This window comes from Petromyzon marinus, chromosome 65 (assembly GCF_048934315.1).
Source record: "Petromyzon marinus isolate PM22_M1 ecotype Great Lakes invasive population chromosome 65, UKy_Petmar_22M1.pri1.0, whole genome shotgun sequence".
Classification (NCBI taxonomy): domain Eukaryota; kingdom Metazoa; phylum Chordata; class Hyperoartia; order Petromyzontiformes; family Petromyzontidae; genus Petromyzon; species Petromyzon marinus.
In genome coordinates this window covers 7,340,150-7,356,474 of record NC_133731.1, presented here as the reverse complement: position 1 = coordinate 7,356,474, position 16,325 = coordinate 7,340,150, and the positions used below count along the sequence as shown (strand labels likewise).

Here is a 16,325-nt window from a genome sequence, read left to right as displayed (position 1 = left end):
CTTCCCCCCCCCCCCCCCCTCCTACTTCTCCTCGACTCACCCCGTCCCCCCACTCCCTCCCCCCCACTCCCCCACTCACTCACCCCACTCCCACCCCCCCACTCACCCTCCCCTCACTCCTCACTCGCTCACCACACACACCCACACCTCACCTCCACTCCCCACTCACTCACACTCACCCCCACTCACCACCCCCACTCACCCTCACTCACACACCACTCACATCACCACCTGCTCCACTCACCCCCCACTCACTCACCCCCACTCACCCCCACTCACTCACCCCCACTCACTCACCCCCACTCACTCACCCCCACTCACCACCCCACTCACCCCCACTCACTCCACCCCACTCACCCCCACTCACTCACCCCCACTCACCCACACTCGCTCACCACTCACACCCACTCACTCACCTCCACCACCACTCACTCACACTCACCCCCACTCACCCCCACTCACTCACCCCTGCTCACTCACCCCCACTCACACTCACCCACACTCACCCACACTCACCCACCACACTCCACCACCCTTCACTCACTCCCACTCCCACTCACCCTCACTTACCCACACTCACTCACCCCCACTCACACTCACCCACACTCACTCACCCACACTCACTCACCCACACTCACCCCCACTAACACTCACCCACACTAACACTCACTCACCCACACTCACTCACTCACCCACACTCACTCACCCCCACTCACACTCGCCCACACTCACTCACCCACACTCACTCACTCACCCACACTCACTACTCACCCACACTCACCCCTCACTTACCCACACTCACTCACCCACACTCACTCACCCACACTCACTCACTCATGCCCACTCACACTCACCCACACTCACCCACCCACACTCACTCACCCCCACTCACCCACACTCACTCACACTCACCCACACTCACCCACCCACCCCACTCACCACCACCCACCACCACCACCCACCACCCACCTCACCCCCACTCACCATTCACCCCCACTCACCACTCACCCCCACTCACCACTCCACCCACACTCACCCACACTCACATTCCTCCCAACCACTTTCACCATCACCACCACCGCCGCCACCACCACCGCCGCCACCGCCACCACCACCACCACCACCGCCACCCACCACCACCACTACTACCACCACCACCACCGCCACCACCACCACCGCCACCACCACCACCGCCACCACCACCACCGCCACCACCACCACCACCGCCACACCACCACCACCACCACCGCCACCACCACCACCACTACCACCACCGCCGCCGCCACCACCACCACCACGGTTCACCGAGCCCGAGGAATTTTTTTTTGGCGCGCGGGCGCCATTCAAAACGTTCATTAATTTTGTGAGCAACAACAAAAATAGCGACGAGCAAAAGGAGGTCAGCGTCAGGCGACAGCACAGCCACTGGGGGGGGGCGGGGGGGGGGTCGCGCCGGGGGGTCTGTCACTTGGCCAGCAAACACCCTGCCCACAAGTTAGATTCCCGACCCAGCCAGCCGGTGATGCAAACTCGGCACGACGCGACCGCGCACTTCCGCCACGGTGCGAAGTGACCCACCGTGGCTCTACGGCGTCGACGTGAACCACACGAGGAAGGATTACAACCCATTACTGTTCACGAGCAAGTAGCACCCCCCCACCACCCGCTCCACACAGAGCCCCCCCCCACCCCCTAGCCATCATGCCTAGATCCCAGCACCTCCGATTGGCACGGTAGGCTACGTACGGTGCGAAAGAAGTTCAACAGACGTACGTACATAGACTCAGCCAGAGACCCATAGACTCACACAGAGACCCACAGACTCACGCAGAGACCCATAGACTCACACAGAGACCCGCAGACTCACACAGAGACCCATAGACTCACACAGAGACCCATAGACTCACACAGAGACCCATAGACTCACACAAAGACCCACAGACTCACATAGAGAGCAATAGTTTGTTGTCCTTCCCCCGCACCTCCGATTAACACGGTAGGCTACGTACGGTATGAAAGAAGTCCAACATACATGTGACCACCACGTTCGATGTACAATGCGCTCTCGGCCTTGCTCAGGTCACCGACTCAACATAGCTGGGGTCTAAACAACAACAACAACAATAATAATACAGCCACGCTTTGGGGCCCTCTGCTGAGTCGGTGGTCTGGACAAGGCTGAGAATCGCCGTGCGCGCGTGCCGGTCACGTGGCGCTGCGCGCGGCAGGGAGACGCCGTGACTCCCCGCCGCCGGTGAGCAACTCCGGGATGCGCATCGGCACCGTTGCCGCATCGCACTGACCGCATCGCCGTTGACCGCATCGCTGCCATCGCCGGGCAATCCGCCGGGACATCTGCGTCTTCCGGACGGGGGCGGCCGGTCTGTTTGGGCCACTGTCACTGCTCCCCACTCTAATCCTTGGATTGTCTCTCCCCCCCCCAAACTCCAGAATGTTACGTTAATGAGCAATTACAACGTGCGGTCCATCGTCGGTGGTCCGGCGAGGGGGCGCGGGATTTTGCAAAACGCCGGATGACCACGTGAAATGGATTGTCATTTTAAAAACAGCTGAATGTTGCACATTCTTGCACGACATTACGTTTGTAGGTGTGTGTGTGTGTTTTTTGTGTTTCAAATATGTTTACTGTGTGAAATTGACATAGATGAACATACAAATGGACGCGAATAAATGTCCTGCTGCAGAAAGTGACCGTATGCACTGAACCGTTCCAACCACTCCAATCTCGAAGACCCTGCATCATGGGGCGATGTGTATATATATATACGTGCAGTGTTGTCACTGTTTAAGTTGTGCAGTACGTGGTGTACAATGTAGCCTATGCAATATTTGACACTGAAATCAGGCGTATGATACACTGATGTGACACACGTACATGCCGGCGATCGCCGGGCTGGTTAACAGCTTTTGGGGCGGTTTTGCCGGTTGCTGCGGGGTCGGCCCGGGACCGCCGATCATGCTGGAAGCAGCCCGGATAATCGTGCAGTGCCGGATAATCGATTATCAACCGTACATACATGCCAGCTGACACAACAGCGTGGACTAATATCCATCTGTCCCATCGGTACTGAAATAGAGCGCTGCCCCCCCCCCCCCCCCCCCCCACCTTGAACACACGCGTAGATTCTCTCTTCCCGAGTGCCCCGATAGCCTCCCCACCACGCTATGAACACTCTCGCTCCTATTGGCCGAAATCATCTCAACATACAGAGCGGACTGCAGAGCGGGGGAAGGCAGCTCACTGCTGCCTTCCCCGCTCGTCCGCGGTTCCTCCCCCCCACGCGCTTCCGTGCATCACGACTTGTCGAGCGATGGTGAGACGAAACTAAACTCAAACTATAAACAATTTTTTGTTTTTTAATTTTGCCGTTTAAGGCCCCACTGAGCTGCGTAGCTCGTTCGCAGAAGCCACCCAGCCGTCGCGAACGATGGCTCAACGAAGCGGCTTATCGCGCGGAAATTGACATCGGCCAAAATATTATGAAACGCGTGGCGATGTTGACTCCGAATGTTTCTCTCTCTCTCTCTCGCGATCACGGCGAGAGAGAGAGAGAGAAACACGCAAAGTCAAAATATCCAGCAGCAGTCGGGATGGAACGCACGACCTCCTGCGTACCCAGGCGAGGTAGTTAACATCTCCCAGCCACCGCGGCGCCCCGATTGGCATCGCCGTGAACGATGCCCTCGGTGCGAAACGTAAACACTTCGCGGATAACGAAGCGTCCTGCGTCGGCAAGTGGAGCGTGGCCACAACTGTAACCAAAACAACGCGAGGCATTCGTCAGCGTCAACGCGGTCTCTCCGTGCACCGCATAGGCGGTGCCGAGGTCCAAGCCGTTTTCATTTTAAACACTATTATTATTACGTAACACCCCCCCCCCGTACAGCGTTGACAAGACCGTCGGGGCGAGCGCTGTTCGCGAGCAAGCGCCTACGAAGGCCGGCACGGCGCGTGAGACGGGGGTCGGGTGGCCGGCACAGCGGTTGGCCGCTTTTGTCTCCCCAGTGCCGATGGTCACGCAGCGCACTCGGTGCTCGTCTGAGGCTGAGTCGACCTTGGGCAGTCCTGTGACCGAGTTTAGATGTTTTGCCACGAATGGTGGTCGCGAGCGGGGAATGGAACTCGGCTCGCCGACAACAACAACAACAACAACAACCGCTATTCGCCACTAAAGTGGCGGTGATGTCACCGTGGTGCCTGTGCCAGGCTACGTGCACGTCGAGGCCACGTGAAGTGTCGAGGGGCAGACGCAGGTGCCACGGGTCGACTGACTGAGATGACTGGCCGATGTGCCACCTGTGCCAACTTGCTGGTACATACGCACGCGTGCGTACAAATCGCGCCCTGACCTCAACACAGCAGCAGCAGCAGCAGAATTACTGCCGCTGCTGGCGCTGGACACACACACAGAGAGAGGGAGGGCAGCCCCAGCGCTTGCTGCGCTGACAGATCTGAAGCGATGAACTCCACGTGACGCCTGGCGCAAACGTCGGCCAAAAAGACAACCCGCGTGGTAGAAGCCGGCCACAGCTGACGTTGTGGCTCACCCCCCCACCCCACCCCCCACCCCCCCCACAGCATCGAGCGGAGGAATTTAATAACGCAGCTCCACGACTGCGAAGAATATCTTGGACGTCTTTCATTCTCGAGATTTATTTTGGTGGGAATCTGCCTTTGCTGTTTTGTTTTAAATCTTTACCCAGCAGAGAATTACGTTAAAAAAAACACATATATATATAAAACACGCGCGGCAACGGATTGAATATCGGACGCAGCTGCTGCGGTGCGGGACGCGTTATGTCGACCTGGCACGCTCGAACAGATTCCCGGCAAATGACGACGTCCCCCTCGGCACTCCCACGCGGCCCAGTCAACACGTGAACGTCGCTGGGCCGACGGTTCCGACCAAACGCCAACGTTGGCCCGCCGACGTCGGCATGTTTACTGGGTACGTGTGTGTGTACGCACGTTGAACTTGGTTCATAACGTACGTAGCCAACCGTGCTAATCAGAGGTGTGGGGGAAAGAGAACAGACTGTGAGTTTCTGTGTGAGTCTATGGGTTTCTGTGTGAGTCCATGGGTCTCTGTGTGAATCTGTGGGTCTCTGTGTGAGTCTATGGGTCCCTGTGAGTCTATGGGTCTCTGTGTGAGTCTATGGGTCTCTGTGTGAGTCTATGGGTCTCTGTGTGAGTCTATGGGTCTCTGTGTGAGTCCATGCGTCTCTGTGTGAGTCTATGGGTCTCTGTGTGAGTCTATGGGTCTCTGTGTGAGTCTATGGGTTTCTGTGTGAGTCTATGGGTCCCTGTGAGTCTATGGGTCTCTGTGTGAGTCTATGGGTCCCTGTGAGTCTATGGGTCTCTGTGTGAGTCTATGGGTCCCTGTGAGTTTATGGGTCTCTGTGTGAGTTTATGGGTCTCTGTGTGAGTCTATGGGTCTCTGTGTGAGTCTATGGGTCTCTGTGTGAGTCTATGGGTCTCTGTGTGAGTCTATGGGTCTCTGTGTGAGTCTATGGGTCGCTGTGTGAGTCTATGGGTCTCTGTGTGAGTCAATGTATGTTTGTTGAACCTCTTTCGCACCGTACGTAGCCAACCGTGCTAATCGGAGGTGCGGGGGAAAGACAACAGACTGCACGGTTGCTTGGTGCGCTGTCCGACGTTTCGCTCCACGAGTCTCTTATATCTTCGTTCGCCGTTTATGATCGGCAACTCTGGCAAGCCGGTGCCGGTTCCGACTCAGGGAAGCACACCGCACCAAATACTCACTGAGTCAACCTAGGGGAGGCCCAGGACCGGTTCAGATAATCGTCGCCGGTGATGGGAAGCTTCGTAGCGCAGGGCGCTAACCACCGCTTTCAACAGACTGTTGGGGCGAGTGCTGTTAGCGAGCAGCACCTATGAAGGCCGGAATGGCACACGAGGGGGTGGGTGGCCAACACCACGCCCGGCCGCCTTTGTCTCCCCAGTGACGATGCTTACACGCCGCACCAGGTACACACCAACATACACGCACGGGTTGAGACACAGACGCCCGCGTGTACCTGAGCCTTGAGCATGTCCAGCATGGTGGCGAGGCCCTGGAACTCCTGCTCCAGCCGGGACAAGCGGCCAGCCGTGTCTCCGGACGACAGGGGAGGGCGGGCAGCGACGCGCGCCACCGCGTCCGTGTCTAGCCTGCACCACAAAGACACCCCCTGGAGCCTTAACAGACTGTCGGAGGCAAGCGCTGTCGGCGAGCACCTACGAAGGCCGGCACGACACACGAGGGGGTGGGAGGCCAGCACCATGCCCAGCCACACACACACACCACACAGACCACACACACTGCACACACCACACAGACCACACACACTGCACACACCACACAGACCACAACACTGCACACACCACACAGACCACAACACTGCACACACCACACAGACCACACACACTGCACACACCACACAGACCACACACACTGCACACACCACACTTGCCACACACACTACACACACCACACTTGCCACACACACTGCACACACCACACAGACCACACACACTACGCACACCACACTTGCCACACACACTGCACACACCACACAGACCACACACACTACACACACCACACTTGCCACACACATTACACACACCACACAGACCACACACACTACACACACCACACTTGCCACACACACTACACACACCACACAGACCACACACACTGCACACACCACACAGACCACACACATTGCACACACCACACAGACTACACACACCACACTTGCCACACACACTACACACACCACACAGACCACACACACTACACACACCACACTTGCCACACACACTACACGCACCACACTTGCCACACGCATTACACGCACCACACACCCCAGCACCGGGCCCGCCCGCCTTTGTCTCCCCAGTGCTGATGTTTACACATAGCTCCAGGTACTCATTTGAGGCTGAGTTGATCTACGGGAGGCCCTGAACCGATTCAGATAATCGTCACTGGTGTTGGACGTGAGCGGGAATCGAACTCGGGCTTCCGGGTTCGTAGCGCAGCGTAGCGCTAACCACAACACTACCGCTTCACATACACACACACAGACACACACACAGACACACACGGGTAACCCAAGACCTCATCTGAGTATTAACTGCCACGGTGGCGGGTTGTTAACTACCTTGCCTGGTGCGCAGGAGGTCATGGGTTCAATCCTGACCCTGACAACGCCTGCTGTATATTTGGAGTTTGTGTGTCTCTCTGTCTCATCATCAACACGGTGGCTATGAGATGTTAACTACCTCCCCTGGTATACAGGCGGTCATGGGTTTATCCCGACCCTGACGACGCCTGCTGTATAGTTGGAGTTTGCGTGTTCTCTCTCTCTCATCATCAACACGGTGGCTAGGAGATGTTAACTACCTCGCCTGGTATACAGGCGGTCATGGGTTTATCCCGACCCTGACGACGCCTGCTGTATAGTTGGAGTTTGCGTGTCTCTCTCTCTCATCATCATCACGGTGGCTAGGAGATGTTAACTACCTCGCCTGGTATACAGGTGGTCGTGGGTTTATCCCGACCCTGACGACACCTGCTGTATAGTTGGAGTTGGCGTGTCTCTCTCTCTCTCATCATCACGGTGGCTAGGAGATGTTAACTACCTCGCCTGGTATACAGGTGGTCATGGGTTTATCCCGACCCTGACGACGCCTGCTGTATGGTTGGAGTTGGCGTGTCTCTCTCTCTCATCATCATCACGGTGGCTAGGAGATGTTAACTACCTCGCCTGGTATACAGGAGGTCGTGGGTTTATCCCGACCCTGACGACGCCTGCTGTATAGTTGGAGTTTGCGTGTTCTCACCGTGGATTTTTCTCCGGGTCCTCTGGTTTTTCCCTCCACATTTAGAATCGACGTCACGCCTTCAGAGTGCCTGGCCGCTATGAATCTGCGCGCGGTGAAGATGAGCCCACTTCGTTGAGCTATCATTTGTGGTGGCCACGTCGCTTCTGGTACATATCTGTAGAGCTTAGTGGGGCCTTACCTGGTAAACCAAAACATTGCTTCGGTTCATCTGGAGCACCGTGCCAAACCCTGCCCCCCCCCCCCCCACACACTCACCTGTCTGCCCCCCCATCACCGCCACCGTCACCGCCAACCCCCTGGTCCGCCAGCAGAGGAGAACCGTGACTCCCGACGCGTCCACCACCACCACCGCCACCGCCACCACCGCCACCACCGCCGCCATCGCCGCCATCTCGGTCCATGCCACGGTGCCGGCCTCCGCGAAGCTTCACCTCCCTCGACGCCAGGTTGAACGCTTCCACATCGTGCCTCTGGGCGTACCCACCGCCCCCACCTCCTCCTCCTCCTCGTCCACCTCCTCCTCGCTCGACACCGCCGCTGTCGCCGTCATCGTCTCTCTCATCGTGGATGTCGTCGGGGTAGTAGTCCAGCTCGGCGTCGGGCTCCAAGCCCCGCGGCCCATACAGCGCGTAGTCCACCTCGTCGTCCACCTCGTCGTCCACCTCGCCGTGCACCTCGTCGTCGTTCCCCAGTCGCGTGTCGTCCACCGGGAGGGGGTGCCTCTCATCGTCGTCGTCATCCGCCGCCGCCGCCGTCGCCACCTCGTCGCCGCGTGGGCGGGGCGGGTCCGCCGGGCGGAATCGAGAGATCGGCGCGTGGTGACGCGCCGAGCCCGGGGGACCGGCAAATCCCGGCCCCGTCTTCCCGTCGGCGTCCTCCTCCACTTCGCCAACCGGCGGACGAGCTTCACGAGCATCGTCGCCATCACCGCCGTCGCCGCCATTGTCACGGTTGTCACCGTCGCCACCATCGTCACCGTTACCACCGTCGCCACCATCGTCACCGTTACCACCGTCGCCACCGTCGTCACCGCCGTCGCCACCGTCACCGCCATCGCCGCCGCCGTCGTCGCCGTCGTCCACTTGAAAGCCCCCAGCGAGCCGCTCGTCTGAAACGGGCCGCGTGGCACCGACGATGCCGGACCATCGGCCGTCCAGTTGTTGCGAGCCAGCGTCCATCGATGGCTCGAGTTTGGAGCCGGGGTCACGGCCGGGGTCACGGCCGGGGTCACGAGTCAAGTCGGCAGTTCCTCCCCAAGCTTCCGCATCAGGGCGTTCCGTGGTCGTCGCCATCCGATCTTCATGGGAGACGCGGTGGAACGAAGGCCAGGCCCTTCCACCAATGACGTCGTCGCCGCCGCCATCGTCGAGGTCACTCACCGGGCCGAGGCCTGGGGCCTCGGGGAACTCTCCGAAGACGTCCGCGGCGCTCGCCGAGTCCGTGCCGTCGCTCTCAACGCGACCTCCGCCCTCGGCCGCCCCCGTGACCCCGTCCAGGACCGACGTCTCGACGAGCGATGAGTCCGGCGCCGGCGGCAGGCGAAGTCCGTCGTCGTCGTCTTCATCGCTCGCTGCCACTGTTGTCGTCGTCATCACGGAGGTGCCGTCGAGTTCCGTGGTCACCGGTGCCAGGGTCGTAGGGCGCGGGGTTGTAGGGCGCGGTGTCGTGGGGCCCGGGGTCATGGGGCGCGGGGTCGTGGGGCGCGGGGTTGTAGGCAGTGTTGTAAGGCGAGGGGTCACAGGGCGTGGAGTCGTAGGCGGGGTCGTACGGCTAGGCGGGGTCGTAGGGCGTGGTGGGGTTGTAGGGCGTGGTGGGGTCGTAGGGCGTGGTGGGGTCGTAGGGCGATGTGGGGTCGTAGGGCGCGGCGGAGTCATAGGGCGTGGAGAGGTCGTGAGTCGCGGGGTCGTGGGTCGTGGGGTCGTGGGGCTGACCGTGCTGTTAGTGGCGGTCCCTTGGGGTTTTGGACCGAGGTCTTCATCTGGAAAACAAGCGAGGAATTTTCATCATGCGCAGAAGCTCAGTTTGCCACCAGGGGTCCTACAGTACAGCAAGTGGGTTGCAAGGCTGCCCGTACAGATGTGAGACTGTATGTCACCTAGTACGGGGTGGAGCATTGCGCAGTGTCTATGACTATGTGCTATGAACCCGGCGGCCTCAGTTCGATTCCTGACCATGGCTAACATCAGTGGCGAGTGATATCCGAACGGTCTGGGGAGGCCTTCATCCAGCAGTGGATTGACACACAGTTGTATGTATGCATATATGTTGGACTTCTTTTGCACCGTACGTAGCCAACTGCGCTAATCGGAGGCGCGGGCGAAGGACAACAAACTAAACAGACAAAGCGGTTCTAAAGAAATCAGTTTTCAATCTAGGTGATTTACAAGTGCATTTGCTCCCAGCGGTTTCCTAATATCGGAAGCAAGAGACCCATTGAAACCCACAGAGACCCCCAGAGACCCATGAAGACCCATCGAGGCTGCACTAGAAGTGCATCTGAAAGCGCGCGGCGGTGCGGTGACCACCGTCTTTGTTCGATGGTTTAGCCAAAAGCCACTGCTACTACGAGGACGACCGGAGTGTCGCACCATGGTGGTTTATGTCCCTTGACGAGATCAACAGCGAGGCGTTGTTCGTTCACTTGCGGCCGCAGAAGCGCATCCGAGAGCGCCGTGCGGCGACGCACGCTCTGCCGGTGGCCTCGCGTACGGAGCAAGCGGCGTGCGCACGCACGCCGATCTTTTTTCGCGCCGCACGCGGCCAACACGGCACGCAGGATGTTGGGGTTAGGGTCAGGGTTGGTGTCGGCGCTAGGGTTCAGCGTTGGGATGAGAGTCCGCGCCGGGGTGCCGGTGTTCAGCCGCGCGTTCGTCGCGATTCGAGTGACGAGTTACGAACGGGCGGCCGGGGGCGGCCGGAGGAGCCGTGGCCGCGAGCGGGCGGCCCAGCGGGAACGGCCGTTCGCAGCGGCCGCTGCACGTGGGGCCGCGACTTTCTCGGTCGACGGGAGACGCATCGCGACGGGCGTGAGTGGGAGGCGTCGCGAGAGGTCGTGACCTCCCCCCCCCCTGCCCATCACCCCTCCTCCATGCGGAGGACATTCTGTTGTCTTTCTGATTCTTGCGTTGCTTTGAAAAGAGAATAAAAAGCCTGGCTCGTGTGTGGGTGGTAGGAGCACGGTTAAATATGTCCGTTGCGACCATCCATCCATCCGTGCGTCTGTCTGTCCGTCTGTCCATCTTTCAATCTGTATGTCTGTTTGTTTGGCTGTCCGTCCATCAGTGCGTCTGTCCGTCTGTCTGTCCGTCCGTACATTTGCCTGTCTGGCTGTCCGTCCACCAGTGCGTCTCTCCATCTCTGCGCGTTTGCGTGTGTCTGTGTGTTCGTCTGTCTGTCCATATGGTGTTCGCGAACAGCCACGTGTAGCGCACGAGCAATCTGTGAAGATTATACGGGAGTGGCAGGAGCGGGTCTTTGTCTTTGTCCACGTGAGCTTCTTTCCAGAAACCATTTTGTCTTTCTGATTTGTTTTTTTTTTCTCCCGGCGGCCACGATCGGAGTCGCGGTGACCGGCCCGGCGGAACGGAGCGGAACGGGGAAGCGGACGACGCAGAGCCACTCCTGGCATCTCCTCCTCCTTCCAAGCGGCCTCTCTCATCGTCACGCCACCAAGAGGGCAGCGAGTTTCCCACCCTCGCCGTGGCCACGTGAGAGGAGCGATCGCCGCATGACAGACAAACACATACAGTGGGACCCCCCCCCCCCCCTCCATAACGACCACCCCTGTTGACGACTAATCGCTTAACGATGGGCCTCCATACAGCCCAATGTGTCGTGTATAGTGTAGTGTATAGTAGTGTATAGTGTAGTGTATATTAGTCTAGTGTATAGTATAGTGTATAGTAGTACATAGTGTAGTGTATAGTAGTGCATAGTGTAATGTATAGTGTAGTGTATAGTAGTGTATAGTGTAGTGTATAGTGAAGTGTATAGTAATACATAGTGTAGTATATAGTAGTGTATAGTGTAGTGTATAGTAGTGTATAGTAGTGCATAGTGTTGTGTATAGTGTAGTGTATAGTAGTGCATAGTGTAGTGTATAGTATAGTCTATAGTAGTGTATAGTGTAGTGTATAGTGTAGTCTATAGTAGTGCATAGTGTAGTGTATAGTGTAGTGTATAGTAGTGTATAGTGTAGTGTATAGTAGTATAGTGTAGTGTATAGTAGTGCATAGTGTAGTGTATAGTGTAGTGTATAGTAGTGCATAGTGTAGTGTATAGTTTAGTGTATAGTGCAGTGTAGAGTAGTGTGTAGTGCAGTGTATAGTGTAGTGTATAGTGTAGTGTATAGTAGTGTAGTGTATAGTAGTGTAGTGAATACACTACACTACTATACACTACACTGTAGTGTATAATAGTGTATTGTATAGTGTAGTGTATAGTGTAGTGTAGTGCCTCCATAGAGCCCAATGTGTTCACTAACTGACCATTCCCCCGTTAAAGACGGGCTGTTGTAGGTACAGTAAATATTAAATAATGCATCGATTAACCGTGTTTCTTTTAATATTACCTGTTTATAATGTTGTTAGTATATTTATGTATTGATATCCATTGTTTAAAATATTATTAAGTAGGTTTTTTTGGGTGAAAAAGGGGTAACTTTCGATGCTATCGGAACGAATGAGGCCTTTAACGTGCATTTCCTCTACCCGCGTAACGACCAGTTTCGTGGAACCAATGACCGTGGTAAAGAGGCGTTCTAGTCAATGGGTTTGCCTATTGTGCGATGATCACTGCTCTCACGTGGCACAGCGGGTGGGAAACACGCTGCCCTATCTCGACCGATATCCAATTCTCAGAGTTTTATCGTAGCCAGATTGAGTGCAAAAGAGCCAAAGTTAACGTGGTTATTGGTGACCCGACTGAGACCCGGTTTAATCGCAGGCAGTTAAAGCATTGACAGCTCAGCCTGATCTGCTGTTTTTCTCCATCTCTCTCTCTGTGTATCGATCTATCTGTGTGTATCAATGCAAGGGTGGGGGAGCGGTGGTGTCGCGGTGAGCGCGCAGTCGCTACGAACCCCGGCGACGCGAGTTCGACACCCGCTCACGGCCACCGGCGATCATCTGAACCCGTCCTGGGCCTCCCCTAGGTCGACTCGGCCTCACGCGAGTGATCGGACGCACCCGGGGGGGAGAGGGGGCAAAAGACGGCCCCGGCGTGGCGCCGTTGACCGCGCGATCCCGACGAGCGCCGTGCCGGCCTTAATAGGCGGTCGCCGGCAGCACTTGCCCCAACTGCGCGCGCAGGCTACACGGGCGGAGTGTGGGATCTTTGTCTTGGTGTCGATGCGTGTCGTGCATAAGAGGGCTCGGGCGTCGTACGAATCAAATAAACCCCCTCCCGAGGGACGCGAGGCACGGGAACAAAGCGGGGGGACCGGCTCGCACCATCTTGCTTCAATTTACTCCTGGGTGCCGCTCAAAATTAACTTCTTTTTTTTTATTTTTCAGACAAAGCTTAAACATGTGCTGGCGGCTGGCGCGCGCAGGCACGCGCGGATGCACGCGCGGACTCGTGTTGAACACGAGTTCGCGCGTACCGCCGGGTACCGCTACGCGCGGTCATACGCGCACACTCATGTTGAACATGAGCCTGCACGTACCACCGCGTACCACCGTGTATCACGCGGGAGGGTCGCGCAGAGTCTCAGAGGGCTCCCCCTGACCGCTGCGAAGAGTTGCGTCGCAGCGTCAGAGCGACTGAGTTGTTGGCGCGGTGTCCGACGTTTCGCTGCGGCTCCGTCAGCACCGCACGCACGCACAACAGCAGCAGCAGCGGCTCTGACATCACCACGGCGCTTGTGCCAGGCTAGGTGCACATTGAGGCCACGTGAAGTGTGGAAGGCTCGCCGCTGACAGGAGGTCACGGGACGGACCCGTGTGGTGCCGTGGGGTGGACCGACTGTGCTCCCCCCCTCCCCACCGCCCACCGAGCCAACTCGCTGCGCTTTATCCGCCCGGCGCTCCGCTCGTTGTTGTGAGCGTCGCCCCGCTGCCCTCCGCGCACGTACACGTGCGTGCACGCGCACGCACGTGTACGCACGTGTGCTCCGAGCGCATGACTGGTGAAGGCGAACGTAATTCGATACAAAGCGCGTAACGAAACACCGCCCCGCCGCGGAACGCGACGAGGCCAGCTGGGAAGGGGAGAGAGGCACAGCGCGAGGAGACGGAGAGAGAGAGAGAGAGGGGAGGGGCGTTGGGGGGGGGGGAAGCAAAAGCTCCGGGCACCCAGGAAGCTCAAGGGCCCCCCCCACCGCCACCGCCGCCGCCGCCGCCGGAATCACGAAGAGAAGACAGCGGGGCAAACGCCGTCCCGCGCTCCGGCGGCGGAATGTGTCGAGATCACTGCCGGGCTGACCAGCTCAGCAGAGCTGTGCTGCTTCACCTTTAACTGCAGCCTTGCACCCCTTGGGTTCTCAATCCTTAAAACAAAAATTACAAAGTTCTTGGTTCTTTCGGTAAAGTCGCGTAGAAGGGAAATAATAAAATACAAATAAAACAATAAAATTCTCACGACGTTTCGGCCACAACGCAAGCAGCCGTCCTCAGGTGAAGAACAGAGCTGTCGGAAAGGCAGCTCTGTTTTATTGTTTTATTTCATTATTTCCCTTCTACGTGACTTTACCGAAAGAACCAATTATACGAAAGCTTTAAATCGAAAAATTACAATGTCAATAACTACACAGAGGGTTTAATGAAACAAAGTTAAGTTTTGATTTAAAGCTTTCGTGACTGCAGTAATTCATATTCTTAGCTCTTTCGGTAAAGTCACGTTGAAGGGAAACAATAAAATAATAAGATATATAAGTTAAGTTGTTACTTACGTTGCCCCGTGCTTCGTTTGTGTTTTCAATGATTTACCTTCGACAAAAGAAAACATCTGGCCGTGTCAGCGAGCACGAGACCGGACTGAATCGGTGAGTAAAGTTCGTGGGAGCAATCACCATGGTAGTAGCTAGAGAAGAGTCGCAAGGAGGCGACTGGCCGACAGTGAGCGAGCGAGCGAGCGAGTGACCGGACTGAATCGGTGACTGCTGGCTCATCAATCAGCCCGACTGCTTTACGTCGCTTCCCTCGGTGACTTATCGCAGTCGGTAGCGGGAGGGGGGGGGGGGGGAGGTTGTGGGGGTGGTGGGGGATCCGTGGGCGGTGGCTCAGCCCCCTGGCGCCGCCGACCGGCCCTCCTCCTCCCCATCGTCCCGTCGCGCCACGCTCCATCATCGCGCGGCGGAGTCCCCGGGGATCGCTCTCCGCGCCACGCAGGTCGCCGCCGTCGGCTTTCAGGGTCGGGAGTTCTTGTCGCGCGCGGACGTCCGCTGCCCCCACGGGCTGCCGCTTCCCAACCTGGAGCTTCGCTCGCGGTGGTGGCTTCGTGTGTTTGCTGTTGTTGTTGTTGAATTTAAGAAGTTAGGTTTTAAGGAAAATGCCACGTGGCGACACGGTCATCGCGCTGGAACTCGCGATTCCGAGGTCGCCGGTTCGGATTCCAGCTCGATTTTGCTTGCCGCGAATGAACCACAACACCTCGCCGTGAAATCTCGTCCAGGAGCTATAAACCATCGCCACCACGCGACACTCTGCTCATCCTCGCAGCAGCAGCAGCGGCTTTTAGCTGAGCCATCGAACAAAGACGGTGGCGGTCACCGCATCGTGCAACGCTTTTGAGATGCGCTTCTGCGGCCGTCTGGAACGCTCTTCCTTCCGATGTTAGGAAGCCAGTGGGGGAGTACCGCACTGTTAATTCATCGTCTATATTGACAAACTCATTTATTTACCACCGCTTATTGGGTTTAGTTTGTTGTTCAATGCAAGTACGTACGTAGTCTCCCGGGCGGAGCGGCATTTGAAACGACGGCACAACTTTCTTAAATCTCCCCCCCCCCCCCGCCCCCCACGTGGCCCCCAGCAGCTGTGCGAACGGGTGCACCTCCAGCCACACAAAAAAATACATTCAACTATTTATTTTTTTATTTTACCCGGTAAGGGCCCCGTGACCAACGCGTGAACATTTCACCGCAGCCGAACAGCTCTGCAAGTACTCTTTGGTTCTATTCGGTAAAGTCACGTAGGTAAAAAATAAAACAACAAAAATCACGACGTTTCGGCCACAACACAAGCGGCCTTCATCAGGTGAAGGGACCAGACTGTCTAGTGGATACTCCAGCGCTGTCCACTCCAGCGCTGTCCACTCCAGCGCTGTCCACTCCAGCGCTGTCCACTCCAGCGCTGTCCTCGAGACAGTCTGGTCCCTTCACCTGATGAAGGCCACTTGTGTTGTGGCCCGAAACGTCGTGATTTTTGTTGTTTTATTTTTTACCTACGTGACTTTACCGAATAGAACCAAAGAGTATGGATCCTTGCAGTCACGAAAGCTTCAACTCTAGAAGCTC

General features: G+C 57.2%; 1 protein-coding gene across 1 annotated transcript in view; it reads right to left on the bottom strand.

The window, feature by feature from the left end:
- Positions 1–16,325, bottom strand: part of KCP (kielin cysteine rich BMP regulator) — a 156,601-nt gene that overhangs the window by 106,351 nt on the left and 33,925 nt on the right. The window contains exons 6-7 of the mRNA XM_076054333.1: positions 8,126–9,848; positions 6,061–6,193 (exon numbers count right to left, since the gene is read on the bottom strand). Of these exons, the coding sequence (XP_075910448.1) occupies positions 6,061–6,193; positions 8,126–9,848 (1,856 nt within the window). The remainder of the gene's footprint in view (positions 1–6,060; positions 6,194–8,125; positions 9,849–16,325) is intronic.